Genomic DNA, 22,520 nt, shown 5'->3' on the forward strand with positions numbered 1-22,520 from the left:
AGTGGGAATTTGGTTAGCAGGCACAGAGTGTGACAGGATCTCCAGAGGTGATAGAGGCAGGAACCGAGCTCTCTCCACCCTCTTTCCTGGTCTTTGGTCTTGGCAAAGTGTGAGTGTTGCATTTCACCTGTGTGAGGACAGCAGGAGTGGCCAGACTCTCCCTGCACTGTTCTGCCACTTTAGATCTGTGCTCTTAAAGATGTTCCAGGGCCAACCCTTTTTCTCTCCAGATAGTTTCTCTTTAATCTCCATCTCCAAAAGGGGTACCTCCATTGAAAGAAATACCCAATGCAAATGTAGACATGCTTTTCCCAAGATCTGATGCCCCCATCCACCAGATGTGAGCAGATGCTTCACATGGTCCCTTTTGCATTTCCACCGTTTTAATAGTTTCTCCTTAATGAAGGTGTTTCCAGTTACACTCCATAGTTTTCACTCGCTGTATTTTCTTGTTCTTCTTTTGAAAGCTGGAGGCTCTCTTCCCTACAGCATCCAGACAGCTGAGAAGCAGAATTGGCTTCATTCCTATTTTCAGTAAGTAATCGGTTGGTTTAAATGCTGCTGTTGCTTCTTTAAGAATCAGAATGTTTATGTCAGTCTGGTGTTGAGTTTCTTTTTTTTTTTTCCTCTTTCTCCCAAAGAATCTTACATAATAGAGCTATATTTTCCATCTACATGTGTTAGTGGTAAAAATAACTTCAAACAAGGGTTTTGAACTTGGGAAGATAGAAGGGGGGAAATAGGTTTTTAATACCAAAGGGAATGCTTTTTTCTCCATGCAGTTTCCATTTATATGTTGGCATGCAAAGCCAAGATCAAGAAAAGAGCATGTTGGGTAGGTTTGAATGTACAGAAGCAGCATTTCCGTTCCTATTTCCAGGATCCAGAAAGCCACCATTCTGTCTGTGGTACCTCAGGTGACTCCAGGCTTGCAGAGCAAAGAGCCAGCCTCTGTGTCTCTGGGGTGCTGGGTGGCATTCGTTTTGCTCTAGGGGTCCAATAATGGGGGATTGGCCACATTGACTTATGCCCTTCCTCCTCTTCTCCTCCTCTTCTTTGCTCTATTTGTCTCCTGCCCTGTATGTCCAAGGCTCTCCCCCACCTCATGCTTCCATGGGCCTCCCTTTGGTCTGCCAGACCACACAGAGGCAGACAGCTTGCCTCTCCATAGCCCTTGCTCTAATTCAGCCTCATCTCTCTGTGACCCTCACTCTAATTCTGCCTCTACTCTCCATGGCCCTCACTCTAATCATGTCTTGCTTCTAAGGGGCCCTCACTCTTAACTCAGCCTTACTTCCCCATGGCCTCAGTTTAATTTAGCGCTGTGTCCTTTCTTTAATCCCAGTGCTCAGGAAGATGTAGAGTGCTGTGGATCAAACTGGGCCTTCCATGTGCAGGCAGCCATGTCCTTTGACCCTTAAGCTGCTTCCTCACCCTGCCTCTTCATTCTTTAGCAGGAGGCTATTTCCTAAGGATGAGGACACATTCATTTCTATAGTATCTTGGTTCATGTGACTTTAGTAATCTGACAGTGATGCTGCCTGACCCTGATTCTCTTAGGGGCTATCAGCTCTGCTGAGGAGGCTCCTTTCAGACTCATGAGAAAGGACCCAGGTGTTTTCTCCCCACAGCACCTTCCTTCCATCATATTATAAACCAGATTCAAATATGCGAATATTAGCATTGGACTCTAATATTTCTGAGTGATCCCCTTGCATTAAAATTTGAAGTATTGAAGCCGGAGCGATAGCACAGAAGGTAGGGCGTTTGCCTTGCATGAGCTGACCTGAGTTGGATTCCCGGCATCACATATGGTCCCCCGAGGGGCCGGGCGGTGGCGCTAAAGGTAAGGTGCCTGCCTTACCTGCGCTAGCCTAGGACGGACCGAGGTTCGATCCCCCGGCGTCCCATATGGTCCCCCAAGCCAGGAACGACTTCTGAGTGCATAGCCAGGAGTAACCCCTGAGCGTCACCAGGTGTGGCCCAAAAAACCAAAAAAAAAAAAATATATATGGTCCCCCGAGCCCTTTAGGAGTGATTCCTGAGCACAGAGCCAGGAGTAACCCCTGGTATACATACCTCCAGGTATGGCCCCAAACCAACAACAACAAAATATGAATGTTGTTATCAAATGGAGAGAATGGGGGTGGGGCATAGGGAGTCTCCCAAGCAGTGCTCAGGAGTCCCCCCAGGATTATCCTCAGCTGAACAGGCTGGAGTCCTATGCAAGGGCCCAAGGTTGTGCTGTTCCAGGCCTGTGGTGCCAAAGATTGCTGGGGCCTCACCAATGATACTCTTCGGGCTCTGTGGTGTCAGGGACCAACCAGGGTCTGCCATTTGCCTTGCAAACACCTTAGCTAACTCTGCACTATCTCACCTGCCTTGAATCATTTCTTTTCCATTTTGGCTGTTTCTTTTGTTCCATTTTAGTTTTGTTTCCCCAGTGAGCTTTTACTGAGCTTGTGCATATTGTGGTAACATGATTCCTGCCTTTGTGCAGCTCCTAGTCAAGGAAGGAGACTTGATGTCACATGCAATTAAAAGCATTGCACAAATAGATTCATGTATGCGTGTGCGCGCATGTTTTTGTGCATGTGTGCATGCGACAGAGGTGACACATATTTGCCCACAGCTCTGAAAGTGGCTTTTTGTGGGTGGTGGTGCATTTTCCCAGCATATCCCTACCTACTTTTTGAAGTGAAGGCCTTGTTTCACTTCAGAAAGTGTGTGACTTCATTTCAGCAAAAACCACTTATACTTATGGCCAAAGGGCTGTTTGTGGTTTGATTATAGAATTTAGCTTTTCCTACAATTACATCATGTCAGAATGAGGGTTGGTTTGTATCTTCTGATTAGCCATTTGTGTCCTTCCTGTCCCCAGCAAGTGGACAGCTGAGACGTCAGGCCGCAGCAATGCCATGCCGCATATCAAGACTTACATGAGGCTCTCTCCAGATTTCAGCCAGATGGCGTGGTTCCTTGTCACAAGGTAAGTCCTTTGATTACTGATGGGATGAATTTGGGTGGGTGGGGGCCATATCAGTTTGTGCTGGAGACGCTAATCTAGGCTTTGTGATGCCAGAATTGAACCAGAGTCAACCATATACAAAGCAAGGCCTTAACCACTATACTTTCTCCATTGATGTTAAGGAGCTAATCCTGGAGTGAGCCCTGACAGTACTCAGGGACATATGTGATACCAGAGGTGGAGCCTGGTTAGTCACCAGCAAGGCAAGCACCTTACCCCTTGTACTCTCTCCATGACCTCGTCCCCAAGATGTTTTTAATGTATTTTTGATTCCTGCTTTGAATTCATTTTTATTCTGGTTTAGGAGCCACTCCTGGCTTCAGGGTTTAGTCCTGAATCTGTGTTCAGAGATCACGTCTGTCAGAATTTATGGAACCAGATGTGGTTTTGCCTTGAACTTTGATTATTACCAATCCCAGATCCATATTTGAAATGAACCCTGACCTTTTTGTTTTGTTTTGGTTTTTTGGTTTAGAGGGCCACATCTGGTGGTTGGCCAGAATCTACACTTGACACTGCTCAAAACTCACTCCTGTCAGTGCTGGTGCTCAGGGGACCATATGTGGTGCTGGGGATCAAGTCAGTCAGCCACCTGTAAGATAAATGCCTTGACCCCCATACATTCACTCTCTCCAGCCTCCTGAACTGCAAAAGTTTTCTTTAATGCACAAAATATATTCTCCAGAAAAAATAATCATCATCATAGTGCTGCACAAGCTCAATAAGCAGTATGAATTTTGACTCTAGCTGACATTGTGACTAAAATAAATTATATCTGATTATCGCAAGATTTTAGAACTTTCAGATCTGTACCCACCAGCAGTCATTTGCACCCCAAGTCTAGCACTGTGATCTTATGGGGATCCATCCTGCAGTATGAACTGATGTGGCACATTCATAAAAACTTTTTTCATGAATGCACTACTGTTGGGGGTTGGAGTCTTTTGGCTGGGTAGTAAGTGACAACACTTCTGACAACTTAGATTGTTGTCAGGTGGGTCAGCAGCAAGAACAGAGATCTCAGGGTTGATCATGGCTCACCTGCATGCCCACCTCTGGGGCTCCACCCTTGCTGCAAGCACACAGATCGGCTGCAGAATCTGCTGGCTCATATCTATAGGACTGAAGTCTGAACTTTCTTGGTAACTGTCCAGCCAGGAGCCATTCTCAGGCCCTGAGTAGTGCCTCCTGGGCCTGTTGGGGGACAGGTCACAGCATCTCTTCCCAGGAAGGAAGACCGACCGTGTTTCCACCAGAGGTGGGGCAGAAATCAGGAGTGGGGAAAACAGCTGCCATTTCTACCTTCCATATGCCTTCTGGGTATTTATTCCCTAGAATCATTCACCCATCTCATTTGCTAGCCTTGATTTGAAGTCAGTCATTACTGTTCTCAGGACTTTGAGGCTTGTTTTCTATAGTGAAGCAAAAAATCCTGATTTACTTAAAAGACTGCACAGATGCAGGAGTGAGTTTCGATGGTTGGAGTTAAAGGCAACAGCTATGGGCAGGAGGAGAAGCCCTGAGCTCCGTTATTTTGTAGAACACTATTCACTTTGCTGTGAGTAGTGTTCAAGATAATCATTCCTGGGCCAGAGAGATAGTATAGTGTGTATTGTGCTTGCCTTGAACAGAGCCAGCCCAGGTTTCAATCCCAGCACCCCAAATGTAAGCACTGTTGGTTTGGTGTGTACACTGCGTGCGTGCACGCAGGCACACACGTGCGCGTGCGCACACACACACACACACACACACACACACACACGCACACGCACACACAGTCTTATAAATGATAGAGGGTCTCAAAGATCTAGCTCCTAGTCTTACAAAACCTCAGGTTTCAATCCCGCCACCCCAAATGCAGCTCCGCCAAGAGTAATCTTTGAGCATAGTGCTAAGAAGTAAGTACTATGGAGTTTGGTGCACGCACACATACACATCTTATAAATGATAGAGGGTCTAAAGATCTATCTCCTAATCTTAAAAAGCTTATAACTTGTGCCAGAGAGAGAGTACAGTGAGTATGGCATTTTTCATGCATGCGCTGACTTGGGTTCCATCTCTGGCATCTCCTATAATCCCCTGAATACTACCAGTAGTCATTCCTGAGTGCAGAGCCAGTAGTAAGCCCTGAGCATTGCCAAATGTGGCCCCCAAACTAAACCAAACTCATAACATCAGAAGTGTGCTACTCAGTTTCCTGCAGTAAGTCTGCAGCGTCTTAGGAGCTGCTGTCATAAGTAGCTAGTTTATGGTCATGTCACAGATGACAAGATTTTACCCAGCTGATCTTTTGCAGATGTGGAACTTGACTGCTGAAGGCCAGGGGTTGAAATCAGATCAACTACAACATTAGGGCTGTTTGTTTTTGTTTTTTAATCTTGCATTGTCTTTATCTTTTACAATGCAAATATTTCACCAAGTTTTTCGTTTCCTCTCTTTCATGATGGGTTGATATGCAGGGGAGTCCAACTGGAAACTTTTCTCACAGGTCTTAGATTACACTGGCATGTTGGTTGCCACAGTTATTGTGTCGCCTAGATTTGTCACGTCTGCACTCTAAAACCATTTATTTTATTTTCCTCCAAATTTATTTTTTATCTTTATTTACAAATATGACTGTAGTTGGATTTTAGTCACAAAAAGAACACCCGCTTTCACCAGTGCAACATTTCCACCACTAATGCACCCCATATCCCTCCACCCACACTTCCTGTCTGTATTCAAGACAGGCATTCTACTTCTCTCACTCATTAATATTGTCATGGTACTAGTTAGTGTTCTAACTTCACTCACTCCTCTTTGTGGTGAGATTCATATTGTGAGCCGGTCCTTTCAGCCCTCATCTCTGGGCATTATTACAGTAATGTCTTTTATTTTTCTTAAAACCCATAGACAAGTGAGACTATTCTGTGTCTCCCTCCCTCTGACTTATTTCACTCAGCATAATAGATTCCATGTACATCCATAGGAAAATGTCATGACTTCATCTCTCCTGACGGCTGCATAATATTCCATTGTGCATATGTACCACAATTCATTCTGTTGAAGGGTATCTTGGTTGTTCCCAGAATCTGACTATTGTAAATAGTGCTGCAATGAATATAGGTGTGAGGAAGGGATTTTTGTATTGGATTTTTGTGTTTCTAGGGTTTATCCCTAGGAGTGGTATAGCTGGATCATATAGGAGCTCAATTTCCAGCTTTTTGAGGAATCTCCATATTGTTTAAGGGCTGGACTAGATGGCATTCACACCAGCAGTGAATGAGAGTTCCTTTCTCCCCATATCCCCACCACCACTTACTGTTCTTGGTCTTTGTGATGTGTGCCAGTCTCTGTGGCATGCAATGGTACCTCATTGTTGTCTTGATTTGCATTTTCCTGATAATTAGTGATGTGAAGCATTTTTCAGGTGCTTTTTGGCCATTTGTATTTCTTCTTTGTTGAATTGTTCATTTCTTCTCCCCATTTTTTGATGGACTTATATTTTTTTGTTGTTGTAAAGTTCTGTCAGTAACTTGTATATCTTAGATATTAGTGAATAGTTTCTCTTAATCTGTGGGTGGCTTTTGTATCCTAGACACTATTTTCTTTGAAGTACAGAAGCTTCATAGCTTAATATAGTCCCATCTGTTTATCTGTTTCCACTTGTATGGAGAGTGCTGTTTTTACCTTGAAGATGCCTTTAGTCTCAATGTCATGGAGTGTTTTACCTACGTGTTGTTCAGTATACCTTATGATTTTGGGTCTGATATTCAGGTCTTTAATCCATTTGAATTTGACCTTTGTGCATGGTGTTAGATGGAGGTCTGAGTTCGCTTTTTTGCAAGTGGCTTACCAGTTGCTCCAGCACCACTTGTTGAAGAGGCTTTCCTTGCTTCATTTTGCATTTCTTGCCCCTTTATCAAAGATTAATTCATTGTATATCTGGGGCACATTCTCTGAATGCTGTAGTCTATTCTACTGATCTGAAGGTCTGTCTTTATTCCAGTACCAAGCTGTTTTAATGACTATAGCTTTGTAATACAACTTAAAGTTTGGAAAAGTGATGCCTCCCATACTCCTTTTTCCAAGGGTATCTCTAGCTATTCGTGGGTGTCTATTGTTCCAAATGAATTTAAGGAGTGTTTGATCCACTTCTTTGAAGAATGTCATGGGTATCCTTAGAGGGATTGCATTAAATCCATACAATGCTTTGGGGGAGTATTGCCATTTTAATGATGTTAATCCTGCCAATCCATGAGCAGGGTATGTGTCTCCATTCCTTGTGTTCTCTTTCATTTCTTGAAGCAGAGTTTTATAGTCTAAAACCATTTTTAATGAATTTTCAGCTTAGCCAACTGTCTGCATGAGGAAGAAATTTTGTTTTGCTTGAAGGGAGAATGCGTTTATAATTCCCACACTTCTCTTCCTACCCAACTGCTTCCCCAAATAAAGGATTGGTGTGATATCCACATTTCTTTCCTAGCAACAAATGCCCACGTGCCTAGCACAGTGCCCAATTCTCATCCAGAATGATTATGGTGTTGCTTGGCTGGTTTTTAAATGCTATTGTTGAGTCCATACTCAGCAGCGAGTGAGGGAAGAGATCAAGAACCTAGACCCATGCCAGCCTGTGTGCTACCACTTGAGCCATAATCCAAATGGTTTGGTTTGGTTTGGGGGCACATCCAGCAGTGCTCAGGGCTTACTCCTGGCTCTGCACTCAGTGAACACTCATGGTAGGCTCAAGAGATGGGATACTGGAACCTGGGTCAGCTGTGTGTAAGGCCAGTGTCCTATTTGCCTGTTCTATGACTCTGACCCAACCTTCTTCTTAACACCTTATCTCTGATGCTCCCTTGTGAGATTTTTTTCCTAACTCAGCTGATAAAATTTACTGTTTTTCCCTTTGTGCTTTGGAACAATTTTGCTGGGCCCCTCTCATATTATCTTCATGGGTTCACTTTGGTCTTTTGCTTTCATACATGATTAACTACTGGAGGATTGAAGCTGATGTTGCCCATCTTTAGTCCTTACCATCATCATGCCCGGTCTATGGACCAACACCAAAACAGTCTGAACCCAGTGGCCTTCAGAAAAATTCCTAGTCACATAGGCAGAGAGGCACAAAATAGGGAAAGAGGGGCAAGTGCTCGTTTGTCTTCCCTCACTGTATGCCCAGCCAGTCTGCTCATCTACCTCAAACCTCCACAGAGTCTCTTGGCTTCAGAGCTGTAGCCCCCTTTCACCCTCAGTAGCCTCATGTAGTGATACCCTGACCGTTCTTGGGAGAATTGTGCTGAGATCCTAGCCTGGTCCTAATCTGGGACCTTCTACATTTTAGCCACTTAAGTTTTGTAAAAGTCACTCATAATTGAGGTGTTGCTCTTCCAAATGTTGTGCACTAAGATTGATCGAAAGTGGAGGTGGTGGCTGCCTGCTGAAGTGTGTGACAGTGGAGTTGGTGATGTAAAGCCCAAATTCATGTGCCTGGAAGGGTTCCAGAAGGCAGCTTTCTCTGTTCCATTGATAATGGTATTTTATACCAGCACACTGGCTAAACTGGGAGAGTTTGCAGGTTAAGTAGACATTTTTTAAGTTAATTTATAATAGCAAATTTGTATATTTTTCTGTGTCTTATAAAATGGAACCATTAGGGCTGGAAAAGTAGTACAGAGGGCATAATATTTACCTTGCACGCAGCCAACCTAGCTAAGTTCAATCCTGACAATTTACCTTGCACGCAGCCAACCTAGCTAAGTCAATCCTGACATCCATATTTCCCAATCCCTACCAGGCGTGATCCCTGAAGGATCCCTGAACACTGCCTGGTGTGGCCCCCAATATTTTTTGGATGAAATTATTACCAGGTGTGTATCATGTGGTTCTAACTTTTTTGGTGAGTAGTCACCCATCCGTGGACTGGCAGTTGAAAACCACTGGTTTATATACAGTGATAAATAACAAGTGACCTAAGGATTCATCTGTCTCTGACCTTTTCTAAATTCAATATGCAGCTTGTTGAAGACAGTCCAAGTGACATGAGATAACGAGGAACTTTATTTGTGTCCATGTCCAAAGAAACTTCAGATCAGCATTTGTGCTTGATCTGGGTTAGCACGTAAATCCTGGTGGGCAATTTCCTCTTTCATCAGGTTGCATTTCTGGAAAACCATATAGTCTTCAATCCTGAAATCCAAGATCCTGATGGATGAAATTTATCCATGAAATCCTGATCCATGAAATCATCTTGTATATGTGAGGGGGAACCTGTTGTTATAAAAATGCCAGAGACACGGTGAAAAATCTCGTGTTTAAATTTGATACCCCCAATCCTAGCTCCCCCCACCAAGAGGCAGGCACATGGAATTTGAGGCAAAGATCTCACCTCGGCATAATTGGCAAACCCAGCGAGAACAATTATGAAAGCTGTGCATTGTGGGTGGGCAGTCGGCAGCCGCAGATCTGGTTGCCTAGCAACTGACAGGCATTGCAGGAGAGCTGGGGATGAGCAGGAATGTTGGTGCTGCCACTTTGGGGGGGGGAGTAGACAAGTGCTTGACTATAGCACTGCCACAGCTTTCTGAGGGGACATGGAAGAGTGGCCTGATTCTCTGCTTTTCCGTATCTCTGCAAACCTCAGCTCCTGTCTTTTGCTTTGATTGTAAAACAAAGTCTCTTTTGCCACTCCTTGCCTCCCTCGACCCAAACACACAAAGTACACCTTGTCTACACTTTTTGTCGGAAATGAAATTGGATCACACACACTCAAGTATGTTGGTGGCCTTGGGTAGGACTTGGTTCTGGCCATCACCACTTCAAAACAAGGCAATGTCATTGTGCTAGTGAGGCTGCTGTTCTTTGCTGCATATCTTACTTGAACTCCTTTTTCTGTTAGAGATGACTCAAGGCCATGGCCACCCTTGCGTTCTTGAAGGCCAGTTCAGATAGATCAGAGACAGTTCACCCCTTACAGGTGGAACAGCTCTGTGCAGCACTGTCCCTCACCTGAAGAAGTTGAAGACGAGTGGAACTTCCACATGCCTTGACCCTTTGCACAATGACCTTCCTAGTCAGTAGGCATCCCTGTGGATTAGAGAGAGTTTGGTCAACACCTACTGAGCACATGTATGCACAGTGACCTAAGATGGGGTTCCTCAGGAGGCCAGTCTTTGGGGAGGGAAGTTTCCATCTAACTCTCTCTTGTGTCATGAAGCCTCCCAGTGAGGAGACAGAGTAACCTCTGCATCTTGGAAATGTGAAAACTAAAGCGCAGGTCTGGAAATAGTCTGCTGATTGACTCAGCTAGCGAGGCAATAAAGCTGGGATTCAAACCCAGATTGCCTGAGGAGTGAATATCCTGTGCGTTAATAACAGAGCTGCATGTGACTCTGGGATGAACACAGAAAGCCTGGGCACTGCCCATGAGGATTCTATAGTTGATGTGGATCTGTGATCTTTGTATTTTGGGGCCAACACTGCTGGGGAAGCTACCCAGGTCAAAAAATCAGCTGTGGAGGGCCAGAGAGATAGCACAGCGGTAGGGCATTTGCCTTGCACACTTCTAACCCAGGACAGAAGGTGGTTCAAATCCCAGCATCCCATATAGTCCCCTGTGCCTGCATTTCTGAGGATAGAGCCAGAAGTACAGCCAGATGTGTCCTCCCTCCCCCAAGCCCCCCAAAATATCAACTGTGGGGCTGGGGCGAAAGCACACAGGGAGGGCATTTTCCTTGCACGTGGCCAACCCAGGTTTGATCTCTGGCATCCCATATGGTCTCCTGAGAGCCTGCCAGGAGTAACCCCTGAACATAGCTGGGTGTGACCCAAAAATCAAATCAAAACAAAAAATCAACTGTGGTTCCTAACTTCTTAAAGAAGTGACTTATCTGGTCTTGTTTATTTCCCATGAGCAACCTCTGTCATTTCTGAGCCAGACATTTCCTGCCCAGTTTATGTACACACACACACACACACACACACACACACACACACACACACACGCACGCGCACACACACACACACACACACACACACACACACACACACACAGCCCATGTGTCCTGCCTCTGCTAATTCATGAAGTTTACGAAGGGTTTACCAAGCATGGGTTTGTTTCATGCTTTTTTTTTTTTTTCTTTCATGCTTAAAACCTCAGGACTCTCATAAAACACTTAATCAAGAGTGCTTCCCTCTTGGTAGATAGCAACATCTTTGCCCAGGGTGGAAACAGGGCTTCACACAGGTGCAACCAGGTCTAGACTGCTGAGCCCCAGTAACTGTATCTTGAGCATCTGACACTTCCATGTTCAGCCTGTCCGTCTATTCGGACACGACCCAGCACTTTCTAGAGTGGGGAGTGCCTACCCGGGCCTGTGTCTTCTTTATGTGGCAGTTGTCTTGTGAGGCTTTTCAGTACCATGTCACCACTCACTCTTTAACTCTGCCCTGCCCAGCACACATGCAATGTCTCTTCCTGACAGCATGGGGAGCCTTGAGCCTGCCTGGAGTATTTCTAGATAGGTCTGCTGATAGGGACAGGAAAGCTAATTGACCGAGTAGTGTTTCCAGAGAAGCTTAAACTCTATTTGATAAGAGCTTCCAAGAGTTTTTATAGTAACAGCAGTATAGTAAGGAACATGGGCAGGCAAGTTGTGTTCTAGTAGTAAAGGGACCCAGGTGTATGAATGCATGTGTAGTTAAGGACAGAGCTCATAGTAAAGGGCTCTTGTGTGTGTAAGAAGTTAGGGAACCCCAAAAGACACTAGGAATGAGACAGGTGGGGTTCTGTGAGGAAAGCGATCGCCTTTGTGTACAGGAAACAGAAAACTAGGAGCAGCCTTAGAAGGGGTTCTGGGATTGCTCTGCCTGGAGGGCCTCTCAGGTGGAGGAAATTGTGGCCTTGATGACCAGGTGCAGGTATGGGGGAGATGGCCACAACATCCCTTGGACTGGGAAGCTGGGCCAGCAGAGTCCTTTGGCCTTTCCTAGTGTGACCCCCCCAGGCTCCCACACCTCATGTGATATTGAGTACAGAAGTACATTTGACACATGCCCATCACGGGTGAAGCCATGGTTCTATGTTATGCTGTTTTCATGACCCTGTTCTCAGGTGCCATCTGAGTGAAGTGGAGCAGGTGGGTGTGGGGTGAGTTTTGGCAGACTCCACCTTGTACCCTGATCTTCCCCTTCTCCTGCATGTCCTCTTCACTGATTGATTATATTAATATATTTCTGGTTTTAAACCATGCCCAGAGATGCTCAGGACTTATTCCTGGCTCTGTGCTCAAGGCTGACTCCTGGCATTGATTGGAGAAATCTTGGGCAGTGCAGAGGATTGAACCCAGGTCAGCCACATGCAAAGCAAATGCTCTATCCACTGTACTTTAACACCTGTATCTGTTTATTGAATATTTGTTTTTAGTTTGGGGGTTATTCCTGGCTCAGTGTTCAGGGGTTCATATAGTGACAGATATCAAAGCAGGCATGATTCCACCTAGGGACAGTGGAATGGAAAAAGTAAACAGTGGAGCCAGAGCAAAAGTAGTGGGTAAGACACTTATCTTACCCAGATTTGATCTCCAGCATTTCTTATGGTCTCCCAAGTCCCACCAGGAAGTGATCCCTGAGCACAGCCAAGAATAAGCATTGTCAGGTGTGATCCCAAACCCATAGAACAGTAGATGTATGTGCATTCTTAGACACAATTGCCGAAAATCTTTAAGGAATGGGGGGAGCAGGAAGACAGCTGGAGAAAGCAGCCAGTATTGAGTCCGGGGGCTCGGCTCCAGTTTAGTCTGGGTCTGATGGAACTGTGTCCTTGCGTCTGTTCTACGTGGCAAAGGTCAGTGTTTCTGGGAAGGTCCATGGATCATGAACATTGTGGGTTGTGGAGGAACTCAGGGAAATAGTCACAGACCTGGCTGGCACAGATGTTGCGGGGGGGTGGGGGGGCAGCATTATCTGACAACTTTTTGGGTGTCTTTGGGAGGCCCACCAAGCCCATGGCCCTGGTTTACCTCTTAGTCTCGCCTGATTCAGCAGCCGCTCTCACCTTCACTTCTAACAGTACTCCCCCTCCAGATCATTTCCCCAAAGAAGAAGCAGATCGGGTCCCTCCATGGTTTACAGGCTAAGCTCCTTGATACCTTTTAGGCTTCCTGGGCAAGGTTCAGATGCTCTTTGGAACAAAGGACCACCCAGATATAAAGCAGGTTCTGAAAAGACTAGTAAGAAGCCAGGACTAAGGGCTGGACTAGCCCACATGCTGGTGCTAGCTTCTGCTTCACACAGTCCCCAAGGTCTGCCCTGCCCCAAAATAAAACCATAGGCAGGAAGATCACCTACAGGGCAGAAACACATGTCTTGCATGCAGAGACCCCAAATTTGCTGCACACTTTGCTCCACCCAGCACTCTGCACTAAACCATGTGCAGCCAGAAAGAGTGGCCTCAAGAGAGGCTGTCAGGTCCTTAAGCAGCGCAAGGCTCCCCAAACCCCCAAAACAATAAGAATGTCAGCATCCTTCACCAAACACATGTGACAGACATGTGCGCTCAAAGTATTCCCAATTTGACCCTGGTGCTAGACTTTAGGGCTAAAGCACTTCCACCAAGGTTTGTTCTTGTTATTGTTGTTGTTTGTTTGTTTTTTGGGCCACACCCGTTTGATGATCAGGGGTTACTTCTGTCTAAGAGCTCAGAAATTGCCCCTGGCTTGGGGGGACCATATGGAATGCCGGGGAATCGAACCGAAGTTCTTCCTTTGCTAGCGCTTGCAAGGCAGACACCTTACCTCTAGTGCCACCTCACCTGCCCCAAGGTTTGTTCTTTGTAGATAGAAAAGTAGATGCTGTGAGACCCATGTTACCTGGGGATAAGTTGTTACCCACAAGAGAAGACCCACCCACCCCCAATAGTTGGCCAAGACTAGAACCTGGTCCAGAACTAGAACTAGGTCCTGGGCATCTCCCCCTCATTTCAAGACCTCTCATGGCCTTTCTGCCAGCCTAGAGCATGGGTCAGCCGTGCTGTCTTCTTGGTTACTGAGTAGCACAAGCCCAAATCCTGTGACTGATGTCTGTCCCAGGTTGGCCATGTTCAAGGCAAATGCCCTACTGCTGTGCTATCAGTCTGGTTCAGGTGTAATTCTTGAGTGCAGAACCAGGAGTAAATTCTCAGCACCACCAGGTGTGACCCCAAACCAAAACACTAAAAACCAGATATTGGCATAAGCATAGGTCAGTTGATCAGTGGAATGAAATAGAATTGGCTAAAATTTTGTGATTAAAATGAAAGTGAAATACAATGAGGAAAAGGATATTATTTTTACTGAATGGTACTATAAAGGCCAAAAAGATAGTACAGCAGGTAAGGTACCTGCCTTGCAGGCATCTGACCCAGGTTCAATCTCTCTCGCTTCCCGTTGAGACCCCTGAACCCTGCCAGGAGTGAGCACAAAGCGTAGAGCCAGGAGTAAGCCCTGAACACTGCCAGCTGTACACCTCCTTCCCCTAGTGGTGCTAAAGATTGTTTATCTATGCAGGATGGATGGTTGATTGGATTAATGAGATATGCTTGGCCACCTACCTCAGACCATGAACAAAAGTAATTTTAGGGGGCCAGAGAGATAGCATAGCAGTAAGGCATTTGCCTTGTACACAACCGATCCAGGACAGATGGTGATTCAAATCTCAGCTTCCCATATGGTACCCCATGATTTCTGAGCACAAAGCCAGGAGTAACCCCTGAGTGCCGCCAGGTGTGACCCAAACACCAAAAAAAAAAAAAAAAGTTAATTTTAGGGTAGATAACAGATCTAAGTCAGAAACTCTGAAACTCCAAAATAATATTCCCTTGGCAGTTAGAAAAGGTAGCAATTCAGTAGGAAGTCGCAGATGCATCAGACCATCAAAGACAAATAAAAAAAATTTGGGGGGTGTTTAAACTATTTCAGATGTTCAGAAATTATAATTATGTGACCAGAGAGCTAATACAGGGGGTAAAAGTGCTTGTCTTGCTCGCAACCAACCCCAGTTCTATTCCTGGTACCACCTATGTTTTCCCCAAGAGACCTTGAAGCACAGAGCCAGGAGGAAGCACTGAGCACTGCTGGTTGTGGCACCAAAACTAAATAGTAAACTGGAAAATAAAACAAATTGGAAAAAGTCAAGCAAACAGACCCTTCCCTAGAACCCTGAAGAATCACAACCTTCTAGCACCTTCTGTCAGCCCTCAAGACCCAGGTCAGGCTTGGTTGAATTATAAGACACTAAATGGATGAAGTTTTTAGCCACTGGGTGACAGTCTATTCCCAAAGGAAAATGAAACAGATTGCATGTCAATAGAAATATCACAGGGCCCGGAGAGATAGCACAGCGGCGTTTGCCTTGCAAACAGCCGATCCATGACCAAAGGTGGTTGGTTCGAATCCCGGTGTCCCATATGGTCCCCCGTGCCTGCCAGGATCTATTTCTGAGCAGGCAGCCAGGAGTAACCCCTGAGCAACACCGGGTGTGGCCCAAAAACCAAAAAAAAAAAAAAAAAAACCAAAAAAAAAATATATATCACTATAAAGAATAATTTATAGTTGAGGAACATCTGGCCAATACTGAGCATGAAGAGTCATTAGAGAGATCAAAATAAAATCTCTATTAGATTAGCAGAATTTCAGCAGAATTTTTCTGATACTGTTGGTTGATGGTTTATATTGAGAGGCAGGAGGATATTGACAAAAATCATTCCAGATGTACAATTAGAGCCCAATATATGTTTGTACATACAACTATAATCTTTGGTGGGAGATGCCTCCCAAACCATGCTCAGGGTGTCAGGGCTTTCTCAGGCTCTTCTTACCCACTCGATTTCATGTTAGGCCTAGTCTGGGGGCCACAGGAACTGGTGCATCACTCAGGAACTAAGAGCTGGAGGCCTTTCACATGCAGAACCTGCCATCCCAGGTCCTGAGCCAATATTCCAGACTTACAGGAACAAGTTTCTTCCTCTTGCAACCCTGGGAGAAGACCACAGCTAGGCAGGAAGGACAAGACCTTACAATGTCGGCATGTGCTTATGTGATGATGCAGTGGATGCTGTGGGATGTGGGACAGTGGCTTTCTTTGGGGTGACTCATTTTTCCCTCCCAGCCGTCCCAGCTGTTCCGTCTGCAGCTTGTCTCACATCTGCTGTCAGCCTTCTATTACTGCATCCATGAATGTGGCTGCTTCGCCCCCGCCGCTCCACTCGGAGGTACGGCCCTGGGCTGCAGCTTAGCCCCTTCTGTGCTCTGAGCCCTCTGTGCCACCTACCTGGCTCCCAACTCCTATCCTGAGTCGCTTTGCCCCAACCCTGATTGGAACAGTTGCAGTAGATGCAGATGCAGATGCCACTGTCCACTGGCCTCTCCTCCATGGCCACATCCGCTATCAGCATGCACAACAGGGAGGGAGCTTTCAGGTTATCTTAGACCGTGTGTGGATGTGGTCATGTGGTCTGTGGTCTGGGTGGGGAACTGTAGCCTCAAGTGCCCAAAGACCTCAGGTGGAGCTCAGAGGCCAAGGCCCAGGAGAGAGCCCCATCCTGATTGGGACTGTTACTGAAGGAACTGTGCCAGCTCATGCCCAGAGATGACACTCAGGACCCAAATGCAGGACATGTGCATTTGAGCGACAGTTCTTGGTCCAGCCTTTCTTAGTGGGTATCAGCTTTGTACCCCTGTGGCTCAGGACAGCACACAGAGCAGTAGTGACCACTTTTTTATGCAGTGTCCATGCATTCTCTTTAAGGGACCTTGTGCCATTTTTTTTATTTATTAATATCTTTATTTAAACACCTTGATTACAAATACAATTGTAGTTGGGTTTCAGTCATGTAAAGAAAACCCCCCTTCACCAGTGCAACATTCCCATCACCAATGTCCCAATTCTCCCTCCTCCCCACCCCAACCCCACCTGCACTTGAGACAGGCTTTCTACTTCCCTCATACATTCACATTGTTATGATAGTTCTCAATGTAGTTATTTCTCTAACTGCACTCAACTCATCACTCTTTTTCAACTCTGCCCTTAGGCTTGGGGACAAAGTTTCCATGTCACAGACAGAGATCTGGTTTTTAAAGAGCAGCCGCTTTTACAAATAAGATCCTCTACCATTGGGAAAAACAGTGGGGACCCTGCTATAAAGTGGTGGTGGTGGTGTCCTAGGAAGTCAAGAAAGTAGAGGCTGCTGTGGCACTGAGAAATGCCATGACCCTTGTGCTGGAGTCAGACTCTAGGATTTGTGCAGGGCACCCCCACACAGCTGCCCTGGATAGCAGTGATCCAAGGCATATTCAGAGAATAGCACATTGTCTCTGCTGCTCCAGGCAATGCTGCCTCCTGTCATCTTTAGCCCAACTACTGGCAAGGCTTCCAGCTTCGTCATGGGGGATTCTGTTTGAGCTGGCAAACCAGAGGGCCAGGAGGGAAGCTGAGTGGGACATGCTCATGAAGGTCTGAAATTGTATCATGTTGAGGGGAGAATGAGAAAAAGTTTTCTAGAAGGTATCTCAGTGGCGCTGGACTAGCATGGTCAAGGCAGTACCAGGATGGTAAGAACATTGGACATGGGAAGTTCCCACGGAGTCCACTGCCCTGTGCTATGTTGTCATGTTCACATATCACGTTATGACCATTGTCTCTGATGCTGCTCAGGCAGTGAGGTTCCAGATGATTGTGGCTTCCAAGAAAGGGACCTTGCTCTCAACCTGGGCCTTGGAAGAAGGCAGAGTCTTTTTCATTTGTTTTTTGTTTTGGAGTCATGCCCAGCAGTGCTCAGGGCTTACTCCTGGTTCTGCTCTTCGAAATCACTCTTGGCAGGCTTGGGGAACCATAGGGATGCCAGGGATTGAACCTGGTTCCTTTCTGGGTCAGCCATGTGCAAGGCAAATGCTCTACAGCTGTGCTATCACTCCAGCCCCACAAGGCAGAGTCTTAAGGCTTTTTTTTTTTTTTTTTTTTTTTCAGAAAGCCCCAGTGTTCGTGTCTTGATTAAGCTTTTTGGCATGAATCATGTCCTCTTCTCTGGTTTCTAGTTCTAGTCTGTTGCCTTGGGCCTGAGCTCAGAGGCTTCATCTTGCTCTCCCCCCTACCCCCACCCTCGTAACTGTTTTGTCTGAAGCTCTGATCCGGCCACTAAGTGCAGAGGACTTGATGCTGCAGGGAGTGAACATGGAAATATTTTCTTGCCTACTGAGTCAGACTAGTGGAGTCCGAAAGACTGGGGTTTTACTCTTGACTTCTGAAAATGAAACAATAATGGGTGCATCTACTGGGGAGAAAAGTTGCCAGTGGGTTTGCCTTCACTCCTGGGTAGGCAGAGCCTCAGGCCAGACTACTGCAGAGCTCACAAATCAGAGAGACACTTCAGGGCTCAGTGTTCACTGCTTCCCGTCTGCTCAGCAGCTGAGCCTGGTGACTGCTTCCTCCCCTGTGGCTCTTGGTCTTGAGCCACTTCCACTACCATCAGGCTTTGTCCATATGAAACCGGATTGCAAGTGTTTTCTGGAAAGCAGTGCCAGCCTCATGCCCTCAGAGCTGCTTCCTTCCCGTAGAAAGTAGAAATTAGCACAGTTGGTTTTCCTACCACCTCCCTGCAAAGCAGAAAGAATGTGAAACTTAAGACCCAGCTAATGGGCTTGACCGAGTGGGCAGGACTTGAAAGTTACCTACCTTGTACCTGGTAGACCCTGGTTTGATCCCATGGACTGCATATGATCCCCTGAACACTTGTGGTTATGGCTCAAATCCTCCTACACCAAAATGTATAGGGGCACCAGAGCTATATGTAGTGTGGAAGGCACTTGCCTTGCACACCACTGACCTGGGTTCAATCCTTGACATCCCATATGTTCCTGAAGCCACACCAGGAGTGAAATCTGAGTGCAGAATCAGGAGTAAGTCCTGAGCACTGCTGTGTATAATCTCAAAACCAAAAAAGAAAATGATAGTGCTGTACAAAGGGGCAGGAAGATGATTCAATGGGCTGAGCTCAATCTCTGTATGCAGGAGACCCATTTTAGGTACTGTTTGGGCCCCCCATGATCAAACCAGGAGAAGCCCAAGTCCTGCTGGATGTGCGCCCCCCCCCCTGAGAAAATATAAGTACTGCCTGACTTTATATTTCCATTGTTTGAAAATACTCCCATTAGACTCAGCAAAACCAGAGGTTCTGGCTATACCCGAGTCATGAAAAGCCCAGGGTTGTGCCCCAAAATGATCTGCAACAGGCAGTCTCTTGGCTGCCCCTTGGAGAAATGGCTGATGCCAGCTCAGTTGTCCCAAGCTAGCAGTTAGATAAATCCAGAGGCTCCCACACAGCAGGATTTGAATGCCATTTCTGTAGGCACACAGCACGGCCAGGCACCAAGTGAAGTGACCGAGGGTGCATGAACGTGAGGTGCGCCCCAGCTCGCCCCACACCCACGCTCCTCCCTAATTCGGCCCTCTATGCATGCTTGTCTCACAGCGCAAACCTGTCCAAGGCAGCGTGGGGAGCTCTGGAGAGGAACGGCGCCCAGCTGATGATCCGCTCCTACGAGCTTGGGGTCCTCTTCCTGCCCTCTGCATTCGTAAGTTCAGGCCTGGGCTGGGTGGGTGTGGAAGTGTTGTGTGTGTGCTGGGTCCTTTCCCATCTTCTCCCACATGTGCTGCAGGGGTCAGGGGGCTCCCAGGGTGGACTGTGGGCAGCTCCGAGCCCTGTGTGAATAGTGCCTGGTGTGACATAGAAGGATTGACCAAGAACCAGTGAGTGACAGGTCACTGAGGAAACGGGCATGGCAGCTGAGGCTGAGAGTGTCAGGGCGCACATTTGGAAGCAGGAGTTTAGTAGTGATATAAGTTTAAGAATTTGGGTCTACCAAGAGAATTGTGGAGGGAAGTGGCACAAGCACAAGTCGGGAGGAAGGGTGTTCAGGGGTTCCCCCAAGCACATGCCGGGAGCCCTGGTCAGTCCATGTGTTTGTGTTTGTGTGTGTGTTATAAGTTTTGGGAGCCACCACCAGACCAACCAAGTGGCTGCTGTTTGTGTGAGAACTAGCACAGCTTGGGGGTCTCTAAACCAGGGCTACCCAACCTCATTTATCCTTTTTAGAAAGAAGTCACTCAGTGTGTCCTGAAAAATCCTTGTTCTCTAAACACATTCCTTTCTGTTGCACCCAGTGCAGCCCCCCCCCCCCATTATTCTGTACCCCTAGGAGACGGTATTGTGCACAGCTCAAAAAACCCAGGCCCACACTTGAAGTCTTCATGAGAGGCACCTGGGACTCTGACTCTCTCTCTCTCTCCCTCTCCCTCTCCCTCTCCCCCTCCCTCTCCCTCTCCTTCTCCCCCTCTCTCCCCCTCTCTCCCCCTCTCACCTCCCTCCTCGACTCTCTCCTCCCTCCCTTCCCCTCTCTCTCTCCTCCCTTCCTCCCTCTCTCCCTCCCCCTCCCCTTCTCTCTCTCCCTCCTCCCCCACCTCTCTCTTTTTCCTCTTTCTCTCCTCACTCTCTCCTCTCTCTTCTGACCCTTGAGTACCAGCAAGGCCAGTATTGCCTCCCTGGTACAGCTCCTCCCAGCTTCTGCCCAGACCCTGCCCTACACCTCTCTGTCTCTGTATGGAGAGACAGCAGTTCTTCCTGCTTCTCTATCTCTCTCGCAGTGAGGTAGCAGACCTTCCTGCATCTCTTCTCAGCCTCCACAGCCTTTTAAATGGTTACCCTATTTTCCGTACATTCAGGCTCAACACCCCTGATTCCAAGGCCCTTGTACCTCAGTCTCTGGTCCCACCTGTGATTTCTGCTTGGCCTGAAGGAAGCGATGGACCCAGAGTTATGCATTAGGGCGGTTCAGAGATTGGTATGATTACAGTGACTGGTTAGGATTTGTGGTGAGTGGAGGGAAATGAGTTTTTGCCTTTTGTTTTTGTTTGGGGCTCATACCTGGGTAGCTCAGGGCTTACTTCTGGCTTTGTGCTCCTGGCAGGCGTGGGGAGCATATGGGATGTTGGGAATTGAACCCAGGTCAGCCACATGCAAGGGCAAGCTCCTACCTCCTCCAGCCCCATTTTACATTATTTTATAGTCTGTGTTGTCCTTTAGACTTCTGTTTCCTCAAGCATGGGACTACCCAACATGCAATTCTCTAAGATGATTTGACTAGTCTGTTTGACTATCAAATTTCAACAAATTACCTGCACATAAATACATGTTTTTATGTCAACTGGAGCAGCTGGGTGTATATTATGCTCCTGTGTCCTTACACATTTCCTTAGATACACAGCCTCCTGCCTTCTTCAACCTAACTACTTTCATCTTATCTTTTTTTTTTCTGAGGACTCCTCAGGGTGTATTTCAGGTTCTGCACTCAAGGATTACTCCTGGCAGTACTCTGGGTGACCAACTGTGGTACTGACTTGGCCACGTGCAACACCCTCTCCACTGTCCTATCACTCTGGTCCTTCCATCCTAGCTTGAAGCAAGATGCTAGGAATGGGGGAGGTCTCCCTCTGCTTGGGCCTCAAGGTTGTGTCATTTGTGTCCCTTTTGTGTGACTTTTGTTGTCAACATTTGCAAAATTCTAGTCACATAGAAGTAGTCTCTGGGGAGAGTTGCTGGGCTCACTCCAAGGACAGGTGCTGACCCTATGCTGGTCCGGCAGCAGCCACTGACTTTCAGGGGCATCCAGGTGGAACCTCTCTGGCCCTCACGTTGGGTTGTTGTAGAATTTCTACCCAACCTGGCTGGGCAAAACCACTCACATCCTCCCAAAGCTTTAGAAGCAGGATTTCTTTCTTCCAGGATCCCAGCCAAATTCACGCTTCGTCTTGGCCTCCTGAACAAAGACAAAGTCAAGAACATTCACTCAGTCCTACTGAGAGGATGGGATGTTCCCAAAAAGCAAAGTTAAAGGCCTGAGAGATGCCCAGGCCAGAGATAAAGGGTTGAGCTGATAAAAGAAGCAAATGGGGGCCGGGCGGTGGCGCTGGAGGTAAGGTGCCTGCCTTACCTGCGCTAGCCTAGGAGACGGACCGCGGTTCGATCCCCCGGCGTCCCATATGGTCCCCCAAGCCAGGAGCGACTTCTGAGCGCATAGCCAGGAGTAACCCCTGAGCGTTACCGGGTGTGGCCCAAAAAAAAAAAAAAAAAAGAAGCAAATGACTTGAAGCATACAAGAAGGGATGTGGTGAGGAGGCCCTGACCAAAGACTCTTGGCAGGATATTCCTTCAGGGAATATCTGGCCCACAAATGTCCCTGATTTGACCACTTCCCTGCCACAGGGAGGCCGCATTTTCCTGTGGAGGAAGTGCAACTACCTCTCTCACGGCCCTGGCCACCTGAGACCTTTTCCTTCTTCTCTAGAACACCCACCCTGTCACCTGCTTCCCAGGTTCACGGTCCTTCTCCCACCCTGTGAATGTTTCATTCATGGGTCAGCTCCCTGTACTGTGCAAGCCAAGACCTCGGCATGCGTCATAGAGAAGGTTTTGCCTCTTGGGTTC

The 22,520-nt window shown here is 47.0% G+C and overlaps 1 protein-coding gene across 1 annotated transcript in view; it reads left to right on the top strand.

Moving 5' to 3' along the window:
• The window catches only part of TDP1 (tyrosyl-DNA phosphodiesterase 1), a 75,352-nt gene that overhangs the window by 37,685 nt on the left and 15,147 nt on the right, over window positions 1-22,520 (top strand). Inside the window, exons 12-14 of the mRNA XM_049769814.1 lie at window positions 468-534; window positions 2,882-2,989; window positions 19,509-19,611. Of these exons, the coding sequence (XP_049625771.1) occupies window positions 468-534; window positions 2,882-2,989; window positions 19,509-19,611 (278 nt within the window). The remainder of the gene's footprint in view (window positions 1-467; window positions 535-2,881; window positions 2,990-19,508; window positions 19,612-22,520) is intronic.

Source organism: Suncus etruscus, chromosome 3, assembly GCF_024139225.1.
Source record: "Suncus etruscus isolate mSunEtr1 chromosome 3, mSunEtr1.pri.cur, whole genome shotgun sequence".
Lineage (NCBI taxonomy): Eukaryota > Metazoa > Chordata > Mammalia > Eulipotyphla > Soricidae > Suncus > Suncus etruscus.